The sequence below is a fragment of the Oryza brachyantha genome, chromosome 1 (genome assembly GCF_000231095.2).
Source record: "Oryza brachyantha chromosome 1, ObraRS2, whole genome shotgun sequence".
NCBI lineage: Eukaryota > Viridiplantae > Streptophyta > Magnoliopsida > Poales > Poaceae > Oryza > Oryza brachyantha.
This window is the reverse complement of record NC_023163.2, coordinates 17,300,906-17,326,883: the sequence shown is the minus strand read 5'-3', so window position 1 is coordinate 17,326,883 and position 25,978 is coordinate 17,300,906. Positions and strand designations below refer to the sequence as shown.

The following is a 25,978-nucleotide window of genomic DNA, read 5'->3' as shown; positions in this document are numbered from 1 at the left end:
TCTTACAGAAAGAAGCTGAAGCTTATAATTGTCAAAGTATTTAAATCCACCAATTATTTCAACCAGGATGCTCTATGCGCTACATGTATCTAGGTCCAGACCTTTCTAGAGACTTCGTATTGAAATTGATTACCTTACATAAAAAATATTCCTGAAACTTCATATATTTTGTATGTTCACATATACTGCATGAAGTTATTGTATTGTTTTTGCTTCAAGTGTACCTTGAAATCTTGAATCCTATGTCTTATGCCTTTGGGATGACTCAAAAGCAGCAAAAAGTGTAAATAAGTATTGCGATTACACAATCTATATGTATGTTAATCAGTAAATACAGAGCAAAAAAACCGATCAGATGATTAAATGTAGATAGCACTATAGCAGTAGCAAGCAGCTTTTTCATTGAGAAAACAAACATCCCATGCCTAAGACATATGGTCGAAATACAGCTTAATTCATGGTTTAGAGAACATCCAATTAATATGGACTTGCAGAGGCTTATTACTATTACATTATTATGAATTCACCAGAAATAACTGATCTGTTCACAGGAGCAGAAAGTTTATATTCAGGCACTGTCATAAAGACACAATCACTGGCCTAGCTTAACTATATTATCGTTGATAGATATCGCATAACCAAAAGGGTCGCAAAGAGATAGATCTGATGCTATCTGGTAGTTCCAAGCATTTGTAGCACCTGCCAGAACTTCTACCCTGCAATATCCAGAAGTCCATAGGATTGAAGAGAATAAATCATTTATGACATTCCCCAGAGCAATACCTGCAGAAAAATCCTTCTTGGAAGGGATAATGTAAATCTCTTCCAGCAGATTTGCATTCTGTGCAATGGAAGTGAGGAATGCAAGTTCACACTCCTCTCCACTGAAATCATCAAATATGATCTTCTTGATGCTTGACCGAACACATTGGATGGAGTCAACATTTTTCCAGAATTCCATGTTATCCTCATCATTGCTCTGAGTATGTGCAATAGACTACAAAAATATTGATTTTGTAAATGTCAACTCTGTGGATAGTTAGGCCACTTAATTTAAAACAATTAAAAGATTAACTAAAAAATCAAAGGGGAACGCAACCATATCATTATCAGCTTAACATGCAATATGTTTACGCAAGGGAAACATTCGAGGAAAAAGGCACCATCTGCTCCTCCTTGCGAAGACCAAAACGAACAGTCATCGCCAACACCTCAACACTCGGAACAACCGTAGTAGCACTAGCCTTCATGCCATTCTACGTTACGACCCATATGTGCAAAACCAAAGCAACAAATTAAGTCACATCACCACTAAATTAGAGGCGTGTACGTATATACATAAGTTTAATTTTAGCTACGGATAAATCCAAATCAAGAGTACGTAAATAGAGTGAGCAATTTTAAAGTCCTTGAGAAGGTATCAGGAGGTATCAAAATTTTAGTGTAAAATTTTAGTACCTCTTAGTACCTAGGTACTAGGACAGTACCTAGATTTTACACTAAAATTTTGGTACCTCTCAATACTTACTCAAAATTGCTCAAATAGAGAATATATAGCTAGGGCTCATTAATTACCTTGATCACAGTATCACCAATCTGCAGAACATGGTCACCGGGACTGAGATGTCCAATGACCCGGAGCCTCGGTGCAGAGCGGATCATGATCTTCTTGCAGCCACTCCACTGCAAAGTATCATCGTTCCAGAGGATGAGGCGCTCAAGGGGTGGCGCGGACACGTCGAGCTCCTCCGGCGAGGAGACCCAGTACAGCATGCACCGGAGGCTGTGGCTGTGAACACGCATCCTCAGCGGCCGGCCGCATGAGCTGCTGCTGACGAGTGATAGCTCCTCCAGCTTTGGGCTGCAGGACAGCAGGGTCTCGACGTCCGATCCCTGCAAGATGCAGCGATACAGACAGATCTCCCGTAGCTCACGGAGAATGTGGCCGTGGCCGGCACGAGAGATGATTCCGGCGGCCTCCGCCGGCAGCCGGACGCCGCCGAGGTGGAGCCGCCTCAGGGACTCGCAACGGAAGAGATCGCCGGGCACCGTGACGTTGTCTGGGTGCTGCAGACTGAGGAAGGAGAGCTCCTCGAGGTGCTTGGCGGCGAAGGCCCCGAACCAGCTGTTCAGGGCCTCGCGGTGAGACCCCATGCCGGTGCAGGTCAAGCGGACGCTGCGGAAGGGGCCAGGGTGGGAGGACAGGATGCTGGACACCCTGGCAACCATGGCAGCATTGGAGAGCTCGTCCAGGGCACGCTCCTCACCGGGACGGCGCCGGAGCTGGGAGTCGTCGAGGTTGAGCGGGGCCGAGTGCCAGACCCCTGACCAGCCATGCGAAAGTGTGGTGGTGTGGATGGCGTCGGTGATGCGGAGGCGGGAGACGATTTCGGAGAGGAGACTGTTGGGGAGGGCGCTGATATGGTCTTCGCCGCTGCCATTAGAGGTGCTGTCGACGGTGGCGGTGCGCCGGCGATCCGTGGTATTGGAGAGGAATAGACGGCGGAGTTTGAGGACAAGGGAGTACATGGTGTCGCTGGCTTTTGGACGGAATTTGGCGGTGAGCAATGTGGGAGAAGGTGATTTTGTGGTTTAGGCGTTAGGGCTCTCCGTGTTAATATATATAGTGTGTAAGCCCGAATTAGGATTTGTGTGGGCTAGCTGCAGTGAGGCCAGCATAAATCTTCCCTTGCATTCCAATTAATAGTATATCTAACTCATTTAATTCTGCTCAAGATTTGTTTCAAGGAATTAAATGGCAAACCATCTCACTATTGCATTAATGTTCAGGGAACTAAATGGCATACAATCTCACTATTGCATTAATGTTCAGGGAATTAAATATCAAAAATTAATTAACCTCTTACCATTGCTTTAATGTTAAGGGTATTAAGTAGCAAAACCCTCGGATTATTGCGCTAACGTTCATTATTTTGTCACTGCTGCATAGAAAGTGTTAATGACACATGGTGGTTAGGAAGGGTGTTTGTTCCACCCACTTTTTTGTTTGAGTAAATACCCCCGCACGGTGCATATATGTTTATTGAGATAAGAATGGATATTGAGGTATGGAAATTTCACAGGTTTCTCAGGGTTTCGTGTCAAGTGACAGATAGACCGTTTCTAAAAAAGATTTCCTTTGTAAACTAAAATGTAATGGCTTTGTGCATCGTAGCTTGATACAAATGTCCGAGACACATTCTTATTTAAAAAAAATGTATCATACATAATTAATGGATGAACTGAAGGCTATTAAGCAACGGAAAAAAGATGTAAAAACGAGACTATTCTCTCGCCAAAACACCAAAACAAAATAATCAAAAAAAAAAATCCCCTTCCGCACCAGCACCACTCCTACTTCCACGCTGGCCCACCGCGCTGTCGGCCCACCCGCACGGAAACCCTAGCGAACTCCGAGCTCCTTCGCTCTCTGTCTACCCTACCTACCTCCTCGATTTCCCCCATTCCTCTCCGTCACACACACCTCGCCGCTGCCCCACCCCCACGCCGCCGGCCAGCAATCGCCATGGATAGCCGGAACATCAGCGGCGTCCTCGCCTTCCTTCCGCCACCGCCGGCCTCCAGCAAGACCAGCCCCCGCCCCGACGGCGCCGCGGTCTTCTCCTCGGGCGCGCGCGACCGCATCAGCCAGCTCCCGCGCGAGCTCCTCCAGGATATCGTGTCGCGCCTGCCCGCCGCCGACGGCGCCCGCACCACGGCGCTCTCCCGTCCCTGGGCCCGGATCTGGGCCTCCGTGCCCCTCGTCCTCGACGACGCGCTGTTCGTCCCCGCCCCCGCCGGCGCCGAGGGCTTCAGATCCCACGCCGTGGTGGTGAACAAGGTGTCCCGCGCCATCAACTCCCACCCGGGCCCCTTCCGCTCCGTCCGGCTCACCAGCACCGACTTCAACAACCACGACTGCCTCAGGCACTGGATCCGCCGCGGCGCCGAAGAACTCGTCGTCGTCCACCGCGGCGGCGGGGGCGGCATCACCCTCCCGCCGGAGATCCTCACCTGCGCCTCCATGGTGCGCCTCGCCGTCGCGCTCTGCCGCCTGCCTCCCTACGTCGACGACGACCTCGACGGCCAGGGCCAGCGAGGAGCCGTCTTCCTGCCCAGCCTGCGGGAGCTCGTCGTGTGCGAGGGCTACTTCCAGGCGGACGACCTGGGCAGGCTGCTCGTCGGCTCCCCTAAGCTGGAGCTGCTCTCGCTGATCAACGCACAGGGCATGCCCAGCTCCATGGACATCGTGAGCCCCACCATGAAAAGCTTGGTTCTTTGTGTGTTCCACACACAGGAGCTCAACTTGCTCGACGCGCCATCCCTTGAGCGTGTGATCATCTGGAGGCCTAGCATACTCGTCTTTGCTAACATCTCTTTGATCAAGATCACCGGCGCGCCCGGCCTTCGCGCAATTGGGTACCTCGACACCAACGCCCATGCGATCCAGATTGGAGGAACTATCATAAAGGTATATCACTTTTGCTATTGATCAAACAATAGCAAACATTTGATTTTTTTTTTCTGTCAAACACGCGCGCAATGCACGGGACTTAGGGGGTGGGGACATCTATGGGTTTTTTTTTGACTTACGTGCACGCCTTCGGATTATCATCCAACGACAGTGACTGGATTTGATTGATGGAATTAAAATTTTTAAACATTTGATCATTAGGTGGACCCAAGGTATATGGATATCACATTTTTGTGCTATATATTGTCTATCACATAAATATCGAATTCGTATTTGGTGTATGAACACCAAGTTGGATTCATTCTAGGGCTAGTCTTTTGTTTTATTTTGGTTTAATGTATGTGCTTGTTATATACCATGTAGGCTGGGACGAAGGTGATTAGCCCGCTTCTGACGATCCCTAGTGTTGAGACGCTGGCTATAAAAGTAAGGTTTGGATCAAAAGGGGAGGAGAATACGCTTCTGTCCTTTCTCAAGCTATTTCCAAATATCAAGACTCTATACGTGATGGTAGTATACTATATCTCTACTTGTAAATTAGACATCAGAGCTTTTTTTAAGTACTTGATCGATTGTTTCTGTTGCCGCGTGAAATTAATAGATGATATTCATATCATGCATTACTTTTGCAGGCTGCTGCTCATCCTTCCCCATCATCTTCTACATCACCTGATGAGCATGATGTAGATTTCTGGATGAAGAACCTGAGATCCATTTTATGTGTCTGTTCTCAACTAACGAAGTTCACATTCTACAACCTACATGGTGTGGTTCTCAGTGATCTTGCATTCATTAAAGCCATCATGGGATCAGCTAGATTACTTAAGGAGATGCGTCTTTTCATGTCCGATGAAATCTTCTTTCATGGGACATTTGATACAAATGAAGAGAAAGAGACTGCTCTAAGGAACTATTTATCTGAGTCTGAGATCGGCTGGGCCAGTGATACAGCGAAGCTGGATGTATTTCCATACGATGGTGCGAAATTGAAATACAAGACAGTATCTGATCCAACCCGCGACGACCCTTTTGATTACATGAGTTAGATGTGTCTTCCTTCTTCTGTGAGACTATGGATTTTGCTAATGCATGGTTGTGCATTACTCTGTTGGAGTTATTCTTATCTCCATGTAATAAGAGGGTTAATTTTAGAAGTATTCATCGTAGAAGCTGAAGTTAATTTCATTTAGCTTGATCTTCAAACGTTTGAAGCTCACTGTTTATATATGCAAACTCTTACATTTTAATTTGGTCTGTGAAATCTGGTGCTGATATTGTCATCTCTAGGTAACATTTTATACTCTAGGGGAAGCTGGTGAATTATAGTGCTGTATATAGTGTCATCTCTTGAGCTTATACTAGTTCAAGCAGTCGCGAAATGCTGAATGAGCATTTTTCTCATCCTTGAGAATGTATTGATACCTCATGGTACCTTCTCAAAGATGATAAAATTGCTCATGCTGAATACTATAAATATCATCCGAGCCTTGTTCTAAATATCATATCCGAAATGCCAGGAACAGACTTTACATGATTGATTTCTGTTTAATTTGATGGCATTTCTATTCTCCCAGATGGCTTACCACCGTAGTTAAATAGAAGCTCTCTAGCTGTTGGGACTTGACACACGATATATATACCCAGCTACAAAATATACTTTTATGAGCTACAAGTGTTTTAGAATGAGTTAGTACGGATCATTACCATCCTTGAAATGTGCATACTACATATGAGGTACCATTATTGTAATTATAACGGGGGAGTTTGCATGTTAGCTCTACCAGATTTGTACATCTCCAAAGTTCTTGTGTTTGAACCTGGTACATATACGTACTTGTGCAAGGGGCCACATAAGATCATATTATAAACAATAGAAAGTTAATTAGTTACAGTTTTTTCTATAAATTAAAAAGTTAAGATGTTGCTAGGCAGCATGTTGCGTTCATTTTTTATGTTTGCAAAATGGAACTGATATGCCTGGAATTAAAATTATGTGTAGTATAAGTTGCCGGATGCTGCAGAGTTCAGTTTGGCATGGGTGCATGTGTTCTGAATCATCTGAATTTAGCTGCAATCGAGATGCAAATCCCAAAAGCCACTTTCGAAGCTAGTCTTCAAGCGTGAGCTGACCACGTACAGGAGAAAGTCTAGCACCCCCACGTTGTTCATGGTTATTTTGAATACCAACTAGCTGTAATAAGATAGTGCCATCCTTTTTACTTCTGAAAAAGTATACAGCTTTATTGCAAATAAAATTATGAACAGGGCATAATGGCATATTATATATCTTACAAATGTCAACACATGGTGGTTTATCAAGCTGTATCTCGAGTGAAGGAAGGTACATGGTCAGAAGGTGCTAAATATATGGTCTTGAGATTGCAAGGTAAATGTACTGACACTTGGTATTAAGTAAGTACTCCTATTGAAACTTGATATAGCCTTGAGATTGCCGGCTAAATTATTGTTCTGTTCTGCTCAAGCAGATATATTGGCCAGTTACATGTGTTATTGGTTCCAACAAATTTGGCAACTGAGGTGAATTATTCGTGTCAACAATCTCTTCAAGAACTATAAAATTTTCAACTTGACCAACGAATTATACATAATTACTTGTGGCAACTTCCACTTTATTTTGCCCCGTTCATAAAATATTTCTTGTAGCCTTGCATTGTGCACTTTTGCGAACTGTACATAACAATAATTCGGTAGCGTTGACTTCCTTTGTTGATTTCACTTGCAGTGTCCATCAGCTTTATTAATTATTTTTCATATAGCTCTATTAATTTGGCGGCAGGGATTGCGAAATAATAATGTCAGCTATATTAATTAGTTTCGCTTGTCTATCAGCTCTTTTAATGTAAGTGAACAAATGAAGGACATCTGATAGGATTGCTGGGAGATCATGTGAAGTGCCAGATATAAGAACACTTCATATTTATTACTTCCATCTTTTTTTTTTAATCTTCTCTCTGAACAACAAAACGCGACAGATGAGTGACTTTTATCTCACTGGTGAATTTTTGCTTTCAAGTCAAAGAGTGTTGCGAAAAAAGGCTTTCCGGTCAATATATAAGTGCATCAGCTGAATTCGTATTTTAACTTTTGTGTGGGCATATGTTAGTGTCAAATTTTGCTTTAGACCAAAGGAGTTATTATCCGTTTTATTTATTTTTCCATCAGGAGTACATTACTAATATTCAAGCCCGTGTAGTAGTTCAAAAGCTGACATGATATATACCTCCACGATGAAGAACTAATTAAGCAGTCGTAACTGCCAATCTCATTCCATTTAAAGCTAGCATTGTTTTAATATTTGCCTTCACATTCTGAGATAACTTATTAATTAAACTTGCTCAGTTAAGAAGTTCTCTTTTTAATTTGCATGTCTTTACAGTAGCACATAGCGCCTAGATCCTGCTACCTCATGCACACCCTGATTAATTGTTGTCACCGTATCACACAGGCTATCGCCAATTCACCATTGACTTCGATGTGCTGCTGTACTGCCAAGGCTTCGCTACCTTATCCTCAACTAGACGCCACTACATGCCTCATCTTGATGCTAATTGCACATTTTTTGGACTGCTTTAGATTCTTGCTCCCGTTTGATGTTTCAATTTATTATAATCGTGATGCCAGATTATGATATATCTTTGCCTAAGTATTGTGCTAGATATTGGCAAGTTGACGAGTCGATCTTGAGCTGTTGTCCGGCTAGGGAAGGATAAGTCACTCAATATATCCATTCTATTTTAGAAGTTTTGTATCATGCGATGTTTAAATGCTTTGTCTTATGTTTGGGATTTTGTTGGAACGCATGTGCACTAGCTTGGACATACACATGGGTGATTGTTTAAAAATATTTGCAAATAAAAAATAATTTTTAATAAAACTTCTATATGTTTCTTAGCGATCTAAAAACCAAGCCTAAAAAATAAACTTCGGCGAAAAAACTCTAAAATCAACTCTAAATATAAAGTTAAAAATTTAAATTTGGCTTATAAGCATAAGCATAAACAAAAAGATGGGAATCAAAAATTACATGTTTAGCTTCACGGACTGAGTAGTATTATTTAGGATTACCCTAAAATTTTCTTATATACCTCTAATAACTGCAGTTTTGAGATTCTGAATTCTGAATTAGGCTCAGTTTTTCTAAGGCACTGTAAGTTCAGTTATGGATATATCTTACAGTAAATCTAGCAGAACTGTTCTGATGAATTTTTATTTTTTTGTCCCTTTTTTTGGTCACATATTTTTGCATGTATTAACTTGTTGGGTGATGGCCGGATTGGCAGCCTAGAAGCAGTTTTAATTTCGAATACATAATGAGCAATCTAACCATACATTCATGATCTTGTTAGTGTTGAGGATAAAACTCCTGGAGAAGTGACAACAAGTTTAACCTTTGTTTTAAAGGGGGATTTTAACACACAACATATACTTTACATCAGTGTGGTAAATTTACCCTACCAGTCGATCGATTATATGGCCGTATATATATATATATATATATATATATATATATATATATATATATATATATATATATATATATATATGGGGTAACGGTGATGAGACCATCACGAATCCACATGTCAGAACGCTATTTGCACATAGAATGCAGAATCAGCTATCTCATTAAACAGCTGAATAAACCAATTACATGCGGTAGATTATCTAGAATTCGCAATAAAATATAAGATAATAAAAGGAAGAGTCCATATAGAACAGAACATGGGGTTAACTGATATTTAGAATGAAAATGCAATAAAATCAGATATTTGAATGCAATACAATGTCAAATTAAAATTAACATTTTTTGTTAAAATTTGGAATAAAAATTTGTATTGGGTTCATCTAAAAAATTATTGGACATGAAAATTGCACACACCAAAACAGAACTCTAAAAATAAATAACTTGTATTAGGAACACATGTTCTTGTCCGAAATTTAGGACACAAAAATAAGCTAATTTTAGCCATGTGTAAATATTAGAAATGTATTTGGTAACATATTAGATATATATTTTCTAGCTCAATTACCCAAATTTAGTTTTAGGGATTAATTTTAGACATGTCTTGGAGATGCTCTAAGTATAGAATATTTCATGTAAATTTCAGTTCCCTCCACGATCCTAAATCATATTTATCCATAAATCAATAAATATTATATACATAAATTTATTAACTTGAATATTGTTGGAGCCGGTACATTTTATAATGTTAAATGGATGTCCGTAGTCCACAGTGTTCGTTTTACTTTGATTGGTAACAATTATTAAAAAATGAGTTATTATATATTATGATAATTTGTTCAATGATTTTTTATTAATGGCTAAAGTTTAAACTTAGCACGAATTTATAAATTGTTATATTTTGAGAGAGATGGAATAATTATTTAGCTATTCAATTGTACAAATAAATCTGGTTAGTTGCTTTATAATGGAGAGTGAGAGTAGTTCCTGACAATGCTATTAGTGATCTGTGACATGATGATTGTTCTGTTATATAACTAGCACCATAGTTCGAAATGTTGCCGCAACCACAGTAGTTTGGTCTCAATGTAAAAATTAAGGCAACAACTTATTGTTGTTCCCCATACTCATGTGCACATTTCAATTCTTTTTAATTCTCTATTTTTTTCAGTTGTATCAAGCATATATCTCAGCAAATTACGGACCAGCCCCCACTGTTAATACTAATCGATCCAGTGCATTGAACAGAACATCTTAAAGAGATGTGAACACAACTGGCTCAAAATGAACTCAAAAGGTTAACAGGCATGAGAGCAGGCAAGCTATGGTTGGTTTGACTTAATTTCCAGGTATGTGAATTGTAAATAAGCACATAAGCATTTATAAACAGAAAACTGCCAAGGCAGTAATTAGTAGTAACATAGTGAGGTTGTGAAATCATTATAAAACAAATTGACTGTCCATTTCAGTACCTATGCACACCTGTACCAGGAAAAAAAACATGGAAGAGCCATTGTGTAATGCATAATAATGCCACCAAAATCAGGCAAAATAGCAAGGGTAATCACATGACGAAGCAACAGTGGTTATTCAGGTAACAGTACTGTGGCTATTTCAACATACCACAAAATTTGAAACATCGGCACACTCAAAATAATTGTCAACTGTCAAATGTCAACTCCCAGTGACTATGTTAACAAAAAGCATGTGCCAGTATCAGTCCATGATGTAACTGGCATTTAGACGCCATCAATTCAGTAATGAAACTGTCACTCACATCTCCTTAGAAACAAAGAATGGGTCACTCAGAGAAAGATCAGATGCTCTTCTGTAGCTCAACGCAGGATGACCTCCTCTACGTCCAATCATCGACAGTGCACACTCCTCACTGGCACTGGCAAAGTCCGTGGAAACCAGTGACTTCAGTGTGCTCGTAGCCTTGTCCACAATGGTCAAATTTTCAGCATCCACCAGAAACACCGTCTTCTGCAGCATTTGCGCCCTCTCCAGAATGAATTTGATGAATTCAAGCTCGTTGATCCCTCCTCTGAACTGATCGAACACCACCTTCTTGATGTGCGACTGCACGCATTCTATAGGCCCAATCGGCAGAACTTGGAACTGAGCTCATCACTGGACTCGTGCTCATCACTGGACTCATGCACATCACTATACTGCAAAACACAAGTGTTCGGTTAAGTGAAAACGATGGAGCACGGAGCAGCAAAATTACTATTGTGATGAACTGATGATTGTGCAAATCAACAACCTTTATGTGAAGTGTCTCAACATGGGGAAAGCATTTCAAGAAACTGGGCAAAATCTCCATTTCCCTGCAGACATGGAAATTCACCTTTATGCCCAATATCTTCACACTAGGAACTCTTGCCGTCGGGCTCACATTCGTCACTCCAGCCTGCAAATAAATGTGTGATTACAAAATCTTCAATTCAAAGAAGCCGCAGGGAAAATTTTCTTGAGCGCTGAACCTTGATGACCGTGTTGCCGCCGATCTGAAGCGCGTTGCTGCCCATGTCCAAGTAACCCAGCACGGTGAGGCGCGGAGCGTAGCCTATCGTGATCTTGATGACTCCATCTTCACCGGCGTGCGTCCCCCAGAGGATGAGCCGCTCCAGGCACGGGGCGTCCACGACGGCGAGCTCCTCGAACATGGACACCCAGAGCAGCACGCAACGGAGGCTGTGGCTTTCGATGGGGACACGTGAGGGGGTGCAGTAGCCAGCGACGAGGGCAAAGGTCTCCAGGGGGCAGCACGCGAGCACGTGCTCGATGTCCTTCTCCTTCATGATGCTGTGGCAGATGCCGAGCTCCTGGAGATGGGGGAAGACGTCGGGGCCACGCGGGTGGCCGGTGGTGTCCGGGAAGCGGCAGACGCCGAGGTAGAGGCGGCGGAGGGAGGCGCAGCGGAGGATGGAGTCCGGGAGATCCAAGTCGAGCGGCCACGGGCAGTTGACGAACACGAGGTCTCCGATGCCCTTGGCGGCGAGGAGGCGGAGCCAGTTGGCGAGCGCGTCGCCGTGTTGGTCCATGAAGTTGCTGACGAGGCGAACGTGGGGGAAGGGACCCGGGTGGGAGGCGAGGACGCACGTCACGGCGTCCGCGAGGGTTTTCCAGATGCTGCGCGACGCGCCGCCGCCGGAGACGTGAGGCCGTTGCGGGAAGAGGTCCCGGTCGATGAGGACGAGCGGGACGGAGCGCCAGATCCCGCGCCAGCGGGAGGAGAGCGCGCTGGTGCGTGCGGCGTCCTTGATCGGGAGGCTGGAGACGATGTGGCGGAGGAGGTCGTCGGGGAGGGCGCTGATGCGATCCTCGTCGTCGCCGCCGCCAGAAGTGAAGGCGGCGGAGAGGGATGTCGTGGCAGAGACGGGTTCTTGCGGGAGGCAGGAGTGGACCAGCTGGAGAATCGTGCCGATCGCCATCGTCGCCGTCGCTGTCGCGGCTTCCGCTTCCGACCAGGGCGAGAAGAGAACCAAGCCGACAAGCAGGCAAGGGGAGAGTGGCAGGCAGCTTAGGCCTTAGGGTTTGGCGCTCATGGGCCTTATGCGTCTGGGCCAAGGATTCTCTTTTTTCGTTTTTTTTGGGCTTCGTTGATCCCAAGATTAACCAACCTAGTTAATTATTCTCGCGAACTTGTTGTGTGACTAACTATCGTACTTAGGTCATTCTCCACGGTCACTTTTATTTCACAGTTTTTAAGTATGACTCGTTAGCGTTTCAGTTTTGTTATGTGAAATAAAATGACATCTCTCAATGGACTCTTTTATTTTACAGTTTTATAGACTTAGTAGAGCATTTAAATTCCTGCACGAGAGTGTGACCAAAAGTGCTGTATAAATTGTAGATGAAAGAAAATTTTGGTCTCAATGGATTTTTATTCAGCTTTTATCTGCTTGGAAACAACGCCATGAGCCTTTCACTAGGATGAAAGAATTTTTTTCTCTTTTCTAATTAAATGTTTGACATGTCATCAAAAAATCTAACGTGAACCTAATTAATACCAAATGAAGTGGCCATTGAGAATGGCCTTATTAGGGTTTAGGCTACGTGCATGCATCGTGATTCTTTCACTAAAGTGGTCGATTGTCCTCTTAGACCTTTAATCCCCGTTACTCTGTTTAGTTTCCAAATATATCACATCGAATCTTTGGACATCTAAATATAGTATTAATATAGATGAAACAAACAGAACCTAGTTACGCAGTTATGGGAGAAATCGTGCGACGAACTTTTGAGTATAATTAGACTATGATTAGTCAAAAGTGTTACAGTAACCCACATGTGCTAAGGATGGATTGATTAGGATCAAAAGATTCGTCTAACGGTTTCCAAGCGACCCGTGAAATTTATTTTTTTCATTTGTGTCTGAAAACATCTTCCAACATCTAGTCAAACGTCTGACGTGATATTCAAAAAATTTATGTTCTCCAACTAAACACTTATTGGACTAACTGAGAATTTGGATACAGATGATCAAAGGAAGCTTATAAAAACTTTCTTTTACTGTACTACCAGTGTCTACCTCTACAATGGTCATTAATTCACAAAGCCTGCTCAGCTACCGGATGATCTGATAATCATAAGTGACATTCCTGCTGACAAAACCAACAGGGCACTGCCGCTGCTTGTGCCTGCGTTTGGTTACGACTTCTACTAACAGGACAGCTTGACAGTCCATTGTGGGCAGCCAGGTGATCACAAATTCACACACATGGTTTGCATTCCCATGTATACAAGCTAGGAGTAATTTGTAATTTGCCATGTTAATAGCCGGCCTTACAATGGTCCTATGACAATAATATGATCCCATATACACATACAGAATTCAGGCTAACCAGGGAGGAGCACAGCACACAATCCACTCTGGCCAAGGCATAACCATGGACCACATATCTGCAGAACCGAACAGCTTGTTAAGCCTTTCAGATAACCAAAGCCTTGTCTAGATTCACACGTGTCCTAACTCCTAATACATCTAACTATATATGTACAGACTATATACATTAATAAATAAATACATCTAAATAAGACTAAAATTATTATAACATAAAATGAAGGAAGTATCAATATAATCAAAATATAGAAGTCATATTTGAGGTTGTCCTTTGTCACACCCCCAAGTTCTGCTCCCAGCACGATTAACCAAAATAAATCATCGAAAACAATTCGTTTAAGTCTAATCAGGAGCAAACCCAGAATAAAAATCATTTAAATAAAAGAAAGCACTTGTTGGGATATTTTAAAGTATTCCGCAAGTGTCAAAATGCACTAACATGACTTAAAGTGGAATTTCAATTCATAGAAATAAATAAAATAATTATTAAAAATCAAGAAAAGGGAGGAAACTTCCTCTCCCTTCGTTTCCAGACAAACTCTCCTTCCCCTCCCGCGGCCCACTGGCTTGTTGTTGCTCCCCTTTGGAAAAAGTTCACTGGAGGTCCCTCAACTTAACATTAAATCTGTCTGAGGTCCCTCAAACAAAACTAAAAGCTATACCCATAAACTCACAAAATCGTCCGAAGAAGGTCCACTCGCAGTATTGACTCTATTTTTAACCAGTTTACTGATGTGACATAAGGTGGGCCCCACTTGTCAGCATCTTGATTTTTTTTACCTATCTTCCTTTCTATTCATTCTCTCTCATTCTGTCCTCTCTCTCTCTTCTTTCTCTCTTCAAGGGGTGGCAGCGGCTGGATGGGTTGGGTGTGGGTGGCGGTGGTGGTTGGGGTCGGTAGCTAGCGGCACAAGACAACGGTCGAGACACGCTGCACGGCGAGCTATAGCAGGTGCTCGATGCCAAGGCACGCCACGACATCTGCCCCAGGCATGCCGAGTCCTGCTGCTACGGCGGGAACGATGTGGCAACGATGCTCGCCACCGACGATGATCCGGACGACGAAGCTACGTCAACATCTGTCGAGTGGATGAGTGTCGTCCCTTTCCCTATAGCCAGTCGCATGAGGTTATGCAAGGGTGTGGCGAGGCCACGGCCATGGTGCTGGTGCTCCTATGCCAACACCTGTACATGGGCGCGGTGTGCGACTACGACCAAGACGACGTGCGTCATACTAGCTCGGCCAGCCCAAGCCGCCACCGCCTGTGCCGACTCTAGCCAGTGTCGTCGCTCACGCCTAGCTCGACTAGCCCAACCTAGCCAAGCGTCGCGCACCACCAGCCCCTGCGAAGTGAGGAAGAAGAGAGAGAGGAAAGCATGGGAGAGAAGGAAGAGAAAGAAAAATAGAAAAAATCAAGCTACTGACATGTAGGGCCCACCTTATGCCACGTGAGCGAAACTAGCCAAAAATAGAGTCAATACTGCCATGGGACCTTATCTAAATGGTTTATGTCAATTTAGGGGTGTACATTTCTTGTTTTGGGGTTGAAAGACTTTAAACGGATTTGGTGTTAAGTTAAAGTACCTCTGGTGAACTTCTCCTCCTTTCCCCTCCTCTCCCGCTGAGTCAACCCTAGGCCATAGCCAGCCAGTTGGCCATGTCCAAGTCGCCTCCCTCCTCCTACCGAGCCACCGATAGGTGGCGCCCATCTATCAGGGGTGTCCTCTGCCTCTGGACACTCGAGTCGAATGCCTCGCCGCACCTCACCTATGCGTCGCCAATGCCAAGGTGTCGCAGTGCCAACTCCTCCCTCCATGCTGACTCCGGGCGACCTTTTCCCCCCAAGCCGGCACCGCCGCCTAATCTCTATGCTAGCGGCTAGCCGCCTCCTCCCTCATGCCGGCACCTAGGATGGCCTGTCAGCCTTTCCTTCACACATGTCGCTGCCTTCTCCCCGCACGCTGCCAGCCCGCAGCACCAACTTCTCCCCTCCATGTTGACTCTAGCCGGCCTCTTTCTCCCAAGTCGCTCTCGTCGCCTCATCGCCTTCGCACCGGTATTCGGCACCAGGGACACCAGATGACCTCCTTCCCCTCCTCTACCATGCTGGTCGGGTGAAGGGGATCCGCGAGGTGGGACCAAGGATGGATTTTGCCCTGATGTTCACTTCGGGGCCAAGGTCAGGGAAGAAAGTCGGGATTAGTATTAGGGTCGTTCTTGCTCAACCCAGTCCCGACACGTCTCGTTGCCAAACCTAGCCGGCAGATAGGAGAAGATGGTGGTGAGGGTTTTATCCATGGCAGTGATGGGGCCATGGTGGTGGACTGGGATAGCCGGATAGGCAAGTTTTTTGGTTCGTCGGCCGGGCCAACAGTGGAGATGGAGAGTAACTGGGCCATAGAAGCGTCATGATTTTGGGTCTGAAAATAAGGCCCGAGTCCTAGATTTATGGGCCTCACTACAGGCCTATCCCCGAGCGAGGAGATTCTGAATTTAAACCGATGCCTACACATGTTGATGGGCCAGGATTTCGTTCAATCCAAACTAGGGCTAATATTGCATTACGTGGGTCAGATGAAATATTTTTTGTTTCTTTCGTTTGTGCTGAATATTTAGGGAAATTCCAATTCAAACCAACCTGCTTGGAATTCAAGCTAAATAGTCAATCAGGGAGGGACTTCGTATTTCACTGTATTTTGGCATACTTGAATTTGACCTGGATGGCGGCATTTGTTATCTTCCTTGTCCAAATTATCACATCCCTCATCGACCTTTGTCAACTTAATTATAATTAATTCCCACCCGTCAGCCGTCCAAAAACATGTTAAATTGACGCGGCGATTAAGGGAGTCTTAAACTGAATAGTTTGATGTACTTGTTAACCTATACTTATTTATTCAGAAGGCATGATGCACTCTCTTCGCCTTAATTTTATCAATACGTCCACAAGCTTCTCCCTTTGTTTCATTTTTTTTCTGTATTCATCTATGAACCAATGTCCTACATGTTAATGTTAAATATATATATGTTCAAATTCATCAGTAATATTCATATAAATATAGTGAAAATAAAACATCTTACAACCTAAAACGAACCTAAAACAGATAGAAGTAATACTCCCTCCATATTTTTTTATATGACGCCGTTGACTTTTTTATATGACGTCGTTGACTTTTAGGTCCACGTTTGACCATTCGTCTTATTAAAAAAATTATATAAATATTAATTATTTTGTTATAATATGATTTATTATTATAGGAACTTTAAGTATGCATTATAATTTTGCATATTTGGATATAAATTTTGAATAAGACGAATGGTCAAACGTAATCCTAAAAGTCAACGGTGTCATACATAAAAATATGGAGGGAGTATCATATAGCTACATGCCTACAAGTACATGTGATAAAAAGAACAACAGGTATTACGTGAAGTGGACATAGATCAGATTAGATTTGAACTAGTATGCTCGTATTTACATATAATTATTCTTCTAATAGTAGATGATGTATTTATTGACAGCAAGGCACACATGACAAGTAGCTTCATCAATCTCAAAAAATGTAAGTCCTCATAGGTATAGGTATGCGCGTACGTGTCATATGGGTTAGTGTGCACACGTTATAAGCACATAAATTTGTATTTCTTTCCGGGAAAAACCACGCTGTATATATTCCGGATGATTTCCAATATTTCAAAAGCAATAGTACAAATCGAACATCGCATTCGTTAAATTTATCCAGACACGCAAGCTTCACACGCTAACAATGCCAACCACATGCTGCCAAATAATCCAGGAAGACAAAACGACTCCGTATTTAATTTTGTCGATTAAAACGAAACTATGTATATAGAGCAATTTTATCATTCTTAAAAAGGTACTAGAAAATATCACTGTTTTCTATGTAAAATTTAATACATCTTGATATCTTAAATATTAGGTGATACCTAGAAATTAATGATATCTCATAATACCTTCTCAGGATAGAAAAAATACTCGTATATATATGTATGTGACGACGACCCAAACAGTAAGAAGGGACACACACTAGCTTCAGCTAGCCGCCGGCGACCGGCCGGCACCGGCATCGGCATGCATGGAATGGAAGTGGCTACCTAGCTAGCTAGCCACATCGATGTCGCCCTTCACATCCACCTCGGCGGCGATGGCGAGGCCACTACTGCTCCCCTCCTTCCCGGCGGCGGCCTGATCTGCAGGCTCCTCGTCGTCGGCGGCGTTGGCGAGCACGAGGTCGAGTACCCGGAGCATCTCGTCGGGCGCGACGAGCTGGGGGAAGTGCCCGACCGAGTCGACGGTCACCATGGCGGCGGCGGCGGCGCGACGCCGCTTGCCGAGGCAGTCCGCCATGTACGCGCCGACGCACGGCGGCGCGGCGAAGTCGCCGGAGGCGTGGACCAGGGTGCACGGCACGGCGACGCGGTCCAGCACGTCGCGGTTGTCGCCGAGGAAGACCATGCGCGCCAGTGCGTGAGCCACGCGCGGGTCCATGGCGAAGAAGCTTCCCGCCAGCGTCTCCACGGTGGAGGGGTCGCCGCCGGCGATGAGCGGGACGAAGCCGTTGGCCCAGGAGAGGAAGTCCGACGAGATGGTTGCCAGCATCGCGTGGATGTCCGGCTCGTCGAACCCGCCCTCGTAATCATCCGAGTTGATGTACCTTGAAACAAAACCAAACTTTACAACATCAACATGGCTTGTCAAGTGGTTCATTAATTTTCTTTCGTAAATCATTCATTAGAGCATCCTCTAAGAACTAGATAACCTAACTATTTCATCGTTAACGGGGATGACTGAAAAACATCTCAAATTTTCAGCCAAAACAAAGAACAATATTTCAATTAGAAAGCCGTTAATTAATAGGGGCTGACTGGTAGTAGAATTTACTCCATGCATTTGATCTATTTTTATCGACGACTGTGATTAAATTATACTACCAATAATGTTATGTAGTAGAATTTGAAGGATAATATTGTCCTTTTTATTGTGATCTCTGTTGAAAAAACAAAATTATAAAATAATACTAATCAAGTAATTAATAAAGTAAAAAATATTATTTTTCTACTAGTAGTATAATACTATAAGTAATATGCACCGTAGAGTTGGCGTAATTAATATCATTGTTTGGATCTAATTAACCGAAGCATGCAGCAGCTAGGTGATGGTCAACGTCACCTTAGCTTCCATGATTCCATCGACCACAGATAAAATGTTTGTTTACATCTGTAGATCTTCGAGCCTAGCTAGCTCCTTAAATTAATTTTGCCATGAATTAACCTTAACAAACGTAGTTAGCTCTCACCTCGGGGAGGCGCCGACGAGCACGAGGTGGGTGAAGAGGTCGGGGCGCTTGACGGACGCAATGCAGCCGATCATGCCGGCCATGGAGTGCCCCACGTACACCGCGCCGCTCACCCCCATCTCGTCCATCACCGCCGCCAGCTCGTCGGCGTACCTCGCGAACGTGTACCGCTCCTCCGCCGCCGCCGCCGCCTCGTCGGCGCAGGAGAAGTCCCAGTCGAACAGGAGCACCTGCACACACGCGCGCACGCGCGTTCCACTGTCATGCGATCGAGCGACGTCGACGCGCGCGGCGGCCGGCGGCCGGCCATCTCATGCATGCATGGATATGGGTTAATTAGGAGTTTAGGACAAAATATATACCATGTTAGTGAGAGCGAGATGGGGCAGCACCCTGTCCCAGATGGCATGGCTGCCTCCGTAGCCATGGGAGAGGACCAGTGTCCTCTCCCCACACCCAACCATTCTTGGATTCATATACATCATCAACCCAGCAGCTAAGCTAGCTAGCTAAACAAGACGAGAGAGAAAGGGTGAGAGAGAGAGAGAGAGTGTGTGTTATGGCTACTCTGCCTCCTGTAGCTAGCTACCCATCCGGTATTTATAGGGCGGAAATTAACTCTATGTTCGAGTTCACTCGGTAAAATAGGGTGTTTTATACAAGAAATAAGCAGAACGATATATTTATAAACGGAAAAATAAATTGAGAATAAAATTTTTATATATGTGTTCTTAATGATCTAAAAGACAAGTCTAGAAAATAAAGTATGATGAAAAAATATCCTAAATTCAACACCAAATTTAAGGTTGGAATTTAAATTTTAGTTTATAAGTATAAGCATAAGTGAAAAGAGATGAGAGTGTACATGCTTTTAAGATAATAGAATAATAAAATTTTGGCGGTTGCATATCCGAAAGCGATATTACTTCATACAAGTTTCTTAAGTCAAACATAATGAAAGCAAACATAAAACAGCCTACTACAACAAGCGATAAAACAAAAAATAAATCAGTTCACACAGAACCTATTTCTAAACCTACAGCTATCCATTTCTGTTGAATATATAGCTCTATGACCGCTCTCTAATTAAAAACACTCTTATATATGGTAGGTAGGCTAAACAATTTATACACAACTTTTTTCTGAAACTTATTTGTACAAATTTGCTGCTAAATAGTCAAGCTAGCCTGAAATTTGAACTAGACCAACCATACCACTAGACATATGCGCGTTCATAATATAATTAATCAAATTTCCTATATACACACACACGAGTCAGATCAATGTGTATGGACTACTTTGCACATAGCATTGATGAGATGAAGTAGGTCATATGCATTGATCCCACTGGTTACTCTATATTCATGAGCTACTTTGGATACATATGTTTAGAGACGTGGTTTTGGCCTCTCTATATATGATGTTTATCGCTATTGTAGAACATAATTGGGTAGCTCAAAGAAAATCAATTATAAATAGTGCAACTCTGTGCAAAAGCAATTATGTATAGCCGCTAGAGATTCTAATTGTTTCTAGTTTAGTGACTCTATACAAAGCAATTATAAACTATGCAAGGTACCCCATCCAGTGGCGAAGCTGCATATACAAAGGAGGGTTCCCAGGAACCTCCTTCGAAAAAAATTTTTAACTAAAATTTATGAATTTTCACCATATATTCGTTCATCCGATCCAAATTCAGATACCCGTGGCACCCCCCCTCTATTTCGCTCTAGCTTCGCCCCTGACCCCATCCGTTCCAAAATGTATCATTTCTAGAATTTAAATCACGGACCATATAAGCATTTCTATCACTCTCACTTATCCCATTGATTACTTTATATTCAAACCCATTTTATCCTCACCTCTCTTTCCAACCCATCCGTTTCTAATTTATTGAGGGGCACGAGTCTATTCTCCTCAACCTTAATCACTTCTAAACAGCCTAGAAATGATGATTATATTTGAAACAAAGTGAGTACATGTTTTGATTTAATTTAGACACTGAATATTTTTTTATCATCGAAAAAGATCTCTTATATATGTCTTATGAGATAGACCATTAGACCTATCAATGTGAGTTTGATTAGAACTGTGTGGTGAGAACTTAATTGCCTGTGTGGCTGACAGCAGGAGAGTATGTGGATTGCCAACGTTGCCTTCAACAGAGGACAAGACGAAGTGGATGGGTATCCAAGAATAACTCAATCTCTCTAGTCAAATGGTGATTTTATATATAACCTGTCAGTATAACCACATGTTTGTTTCCAAACGATGTCATCATGTCTGGCGTGCAGTGGTTTAATTTCTTTTTCTCTTGTGGGTAAGCACATATTAGAACCAATTAATCTATTAAGAATTTTCAGACAGTTAATGATCGAGGAGAATTCTAGACACAACAGAAAATGATTCAACCAAGAAAGCAAGAACAAACTATATTTCCAATCAACTCGACACATATTTACACACACCCTCTTCAACAAATAGTATCAACAAGATGTCGCAAAGAAAAGTACAGACAAGATAGGCCCGCTATATTTGAACATGTGCGTGCCGTTTTGGACATGTTTAATTAAGTCAAATTTCATAAGATTTTAGCATCAATTCCCTTTTAAATGCTTGGTGTATGAAATCATTCATGTAGATTTTCCTCAAGAGATATACTTTAGTAATATTTATCATAGATATTTATTGTCAAAAGGTTGTGTTTGAGTACCGTAGTCATCCATGTTTTCTTTTCACCAAAGGGAATAATAATAAAAGTAAAATTAATAAATCTAGCCTGCATATAGGGGCTAGCTAGGGAGCATCAAAAGTTGTATGCTTCAACTTGAATTAGATGCAGTTTATGGGGGGGGGGGGGAGGCGAGGGGGTTCTGATACCCCCCTGAACTATAATAGCAGACATTTGTACTCCCCACAAAATATTTTCAAATCAGATGAATCATCCCCTACTCGAATGCCAATCAAATTCAGTTTGATGTCTCACATATGTGGCGATAAAATTAACAACTTGTCTTGATGTGGCATATATACATGGTAATAAAATGAATGGGTTAGCACTAGGGCCCACGTATTAGTAATTCCTTTCCTTGTTCCTTTTATATACTCCATTCCTCTCCCTCCCACCCACCTCAAAGCCAACAACATCTCCCTCCTCCAACATAGATTGCCACATTTAATTAGATGTAAAAAGGGAGGGAAGGGGAGAGATAGGAGCGCGCGGTAGTATGAGCTTAGGGAGGATCGCGACCAAAAGCCTGGCAACATAAAACTTTGATGAATGAGGGAGTCAAGGATAGAGGCATACGGGAGGCAAAAGAAGAGGAACGAACTGCCTACCCAGAATTCCTCATTGATAGAGGTCTCCTCCAGGTAGGGATGGGCGTTCGATTAGTTTGGTTACGGGGGAAATTTTCAGTTATAGAAAGTCAATACTAAAATTACAGAAAAAGCAAAGACTGAGCAATTCGGTTTCGGTTTTGGTCATGACCAAAATTTGACAAACTGGGGTTATAACAAAAAAAATAATATGAATTGAAAAAAATTGACAGCACCTTCCCTTTTTATGTCCTTTTTAATAGTTCGATAACCAAAGATGACAACAAATCATAAATATATCAACAAATGTAGCATTATATTTGCACAATTTAATGGACTTTGTGGGTTACTAGGCTTTGATGTACTATTATTAACATTTATTTCGGTTATTTTGGTTAACCGATAACTATAACTGAATTAAACAAAAATATTTCCTTTAGGTCCCAATTGGTGACTAAACCAGTGACCGAATAAATCAGTTTTGGTTCTGGTTAGTTCGGTGTGTTTTTTATATTGGTTTTGGGAAATTGAGCTCAAAAGGCTTGCATTCCTTTTTTTTAATAATGGATAGCCAGTCTTTTGCTTCGGAAAAGCTATATTCACTTGCATAAAATATTGTGTAAACCACAAAACTTGAAAATAACGGAACAAAAGGTCTTAAACACTCTAACACAAGACAAAAGATGCAACTTGTTCCATTCTATTCATAAATCTTCATCCGAAATTGGCAGAACTCCAAAATCCAAATTGAATATATCCAGCTGAAAACGGAGGGATTCCAGATAAATGCGTGACTCTGCTCGGCTGCTAGCTGGCCACTAGCTAGGAGGATCATGGAAAAGTGGTAGTTTGTCGTTTGGCAGGGAAGGTGTGAACTGGTGTCAGGTACATGCACTAATTAATTACATGAACCGATAACAACAAACGTGGCACATGCAGCGCTATCATTGATCTCTGATCCACGGATGCTTAATTATTCTAACAGTGATCGACGTGTCTTAATTAGACAAGCAACTCCGCATAATATATTGTAGATCAAGCTATATATCTTACGACCTTTAATTGTATATGTAAAACAAAGCTGGAGGGTAATGCGCGCGGATATATATGTTTCGTTTTTGCATTATTTGACGTGTGATTTGTGTGTTGTCGACCAGCGGCGCTCTATGCGGATTGAGAACAATATTAAAAATTGGTAAAATATATTAATATATAACGTGCTATATATTACACAAACATTAAATATCATATTTGACTTCTACAAGTTACAAAAATATATATATCACTCTGACTATGAGTACAATAATCAGAGTTTTATTTGTTCCTTTTGTTTCTATGTATAGAGATCGAATAAGAATATACATGTTTATAAAGTGATATATTACATGTTAATATATCTTACAAAAAATCATATGCCAAAACAAAGGATCTCCTCTCGATCAAGGGATTAGAATCCATTTCCCGATATCACTTAGGTCAACACTAATTTCTTAGTCCTAATTGATATTTCTTGGAAGTATTGATATGCCATATTGCGTGTATCTTTAGCCTAATTAATGTATCTTACTATAGAAGTACCTTTTAAGACAAACGTAGTACTCCCTTCATATTTTAACGGATGGAGCCATTGACTTTTCGGCACACGTTTAATCATTTATCTTATTAAAATTATATAATTATAATATATTTTGTTGTGATTGGATTTATAACTAACTGGTATAACTTGTATTTTGTTATTTTCTTATCTTTAAATAGGTCAAACGTATGTAAAAAATCAACGGTGCTATCTATTAAAATACAAATAGAGCATGTATATTTTTTCATGTATTCAATCAGCATGCTTAAATAAGCTTTGCCATGCAGAGTCCACTTCGAAGCCATGTGTGTCCAACGATTAATAGACTAAATTAGATTTTGTGAACTAATGACCCCTCTTTTCCATGGCAGGTCAGATTCCGATACGAAATTAATTAAGAACGCAGCCTTTCCTATAATATAATGATGTGTGCACCTCACGATCTCATGGGGCAAGATATGCACAAAGATTTTGAACCGATATCTTATTAATTGCTAGCGATACATGCCGACATGGTCTCGTTGGAGCCAAAAAGGTCATACATGGATGGCACCATATACCTAGTAAGACACAGAAAGTTAAGCAAAGATTAAAAAAAAATAATGTAAGGCATACGCTAGCTGGTCAGGATCAGCAGCTGCAAAATTCAGGCCAGTCACATCTTCATCACGTGGACAACTTGTTCATGTTCGATCTGTCCACCGTATACGTCCAAAGCTCAACTTTTCGCGCAATTAAATCTAGTTGTCATCAACGTCACACTGTAGTCATCGTACGAAACTACATTATTGATTTGAAAGTCAAGTGGCGAAAAATAACTGGGAGTGGCTACAGAAGTACAGATTGATGAAGTTCTGTTTGTGTTTGTCAGCTAGTACCTCATTCTCACAGGGACATGTCACTGTAGAATGAATTGCAAGAAAATGGAGCACATTTTAATACTCGCTTCAGTTTTTTATTTAACGTTGTAAACTTTTAAATTTATTTTACATTGTTTTTACATAGTTCGTTTATTCAAATTTATTATGTAAATATATAAAATTATAAGTCATCATTGAAGTTCATTTAATAATAAATCAAATCAAATTTTGTTGCTTTCGTTTGTGTTGAATATTATATATAAAAAACTCAAAGTCAACGTCAATCAATAATTATATATTTTTCAATAATATGATAGTCAAACATCGATTTAAAGTCAGCGTCATCAAATAAAAAACGGAGAGATTACAATATGAAAAAAATAACTATTTTTAATATAACCAAAAGTGTTCTTTTCTTAATTTGGCCATAAAGATATTTTAGAACACCGTACCACACACCACACATATAAGAGTCGCTCTCTCGACACAACAACTCGTTTGGTGATTTGCGAGGACCTTAGCCATTGTCGCTCTTGGTCCTCTTTCTCCATCTATCCCCTACAACTTGTCGGTGATGAGGGGGACAGCGACCCTTATCTTGATAATCACTTGTAATTTTAGGAGTTTTATGTCTATTGGACGGATTAAGATTTGATTTTTTATGTCGATAGAATTAGGGTTGTCCAGAGTCTCTTGCTTTTTCCTACCTCTTTGTTAGCTAATTAGCTACAGAATTCATGGATCTTCAATAAAGATCTATGCAGATTTGCCCGTTGGGTCGTTGGATGTCCTATCACCGATGCTGGTTTTACGGTGAGGATCGCAAATTTGTTTGATGACATCGGCTTACAGATTTGCCAAAGTATTAGAGATAGCACTCTATTTGTAAGCTTAGGCATTCTTGATGTAACTGTGTGCTCTCTATTCTAGATTGTAGTATTTTTTAAAATTTGTTCTAAAATATATCTTATGTTAAAAAAAGATTTTGTTTTTAGCCTACCTTACATATCTATCTATACAAAGTTAAAAAGACTAGAATGTCCTTTAACTTTTTTTTAAAACCCAATACATTGGTCTCTTACCTTTTCAAATCATAATA

The 25,978-nt window shown here is 41.8% G+C and overlaps 4 protein-coding genes across 4 annotated transcripts; 1 reads left to right on the top strand and 3 right to left on the bottom strand.

The window, feature by feature from the left end:
- Window positions 1-711: 711 nt before the first annotated feature.
- Window positions 712-2,529, bottom strand: LOC102699646. Its single transcript, XM_040525284.1, has 4 exons — window positions 1,576-2,529; window positions 1,164-1,256; window positions 784-997; window positions 712-716 (listed from the first exon to the last, which is right to left on the bottom strand). Exons 1-4 carry the CDS (start codon window positions 2,527-2,529, stop codon window positions 712-714), a joined length of 1,266 nt encoding a protein of 421 aa, XP_040381218.1.
- Window positions 2,530-3,526: 997 nt separating this feature from the next.
- On the top strand, window positions 3,527-5,727 carry LOC102699364. The gene is made up of 4 exons (XM_040525254.1): window positions 3,527-3,927; window positions 4,120-4,471; window positions 4,838-4,984; window positions 5,107-5,727. Exons 1-4 carry the CDS (start codon window positions 3,527-3,529, stop codon window positions 5,518-5,520), a joined length of 1,314 nt encoding a protein of 437 aa, XP_040381188.1. The 3' UTR covers window positions 5,521-5,727.
- A 4,976-nt stretch (window positions 5,728-10,703) lies between these two features.
- Window positions 10,704-12,394, bottom strand: LOC102722920 (F-box/LRR-repeat protein At3g26922-like). The gene is given in 4 exon segments (XM_006646002.2): window positions 10,704-11,065; window positions 11,068-11,110; window positions 11,221-11,370; window positions 11,444-12,394. Coding segments are annotated over 4 exon segments (1,506 nt in total).
- Window positions 12,395-17,622: 5,228 nt separating this feature from the next.
- Window positions 17,623-19,682, bottom strand: LOC102722636 (probable strigolactone esterase DAD2). The gene is made up of 3 exons (XM_040527025.1): window positions 19,488-19,682; window positions 19,126-19,355; window positions 17,623-18,483 (listed from the first exon to the last, which is right to left on the bottom strand). Exons 1-3 carry the CDS (start codon window positions 19,608-19,610, stop codon window positions 17,928-17,930), a joined length of 909 nt encoding a protein of 302 aa, XP_040382959.1. The 5' UTR covers window positions 19,611-19,682; the 3' UTR covers window positions 17,623-17,927.
- Between the last annotated feature and the right edge of the window lie 6,296 nt (window positions 19,683-25,978).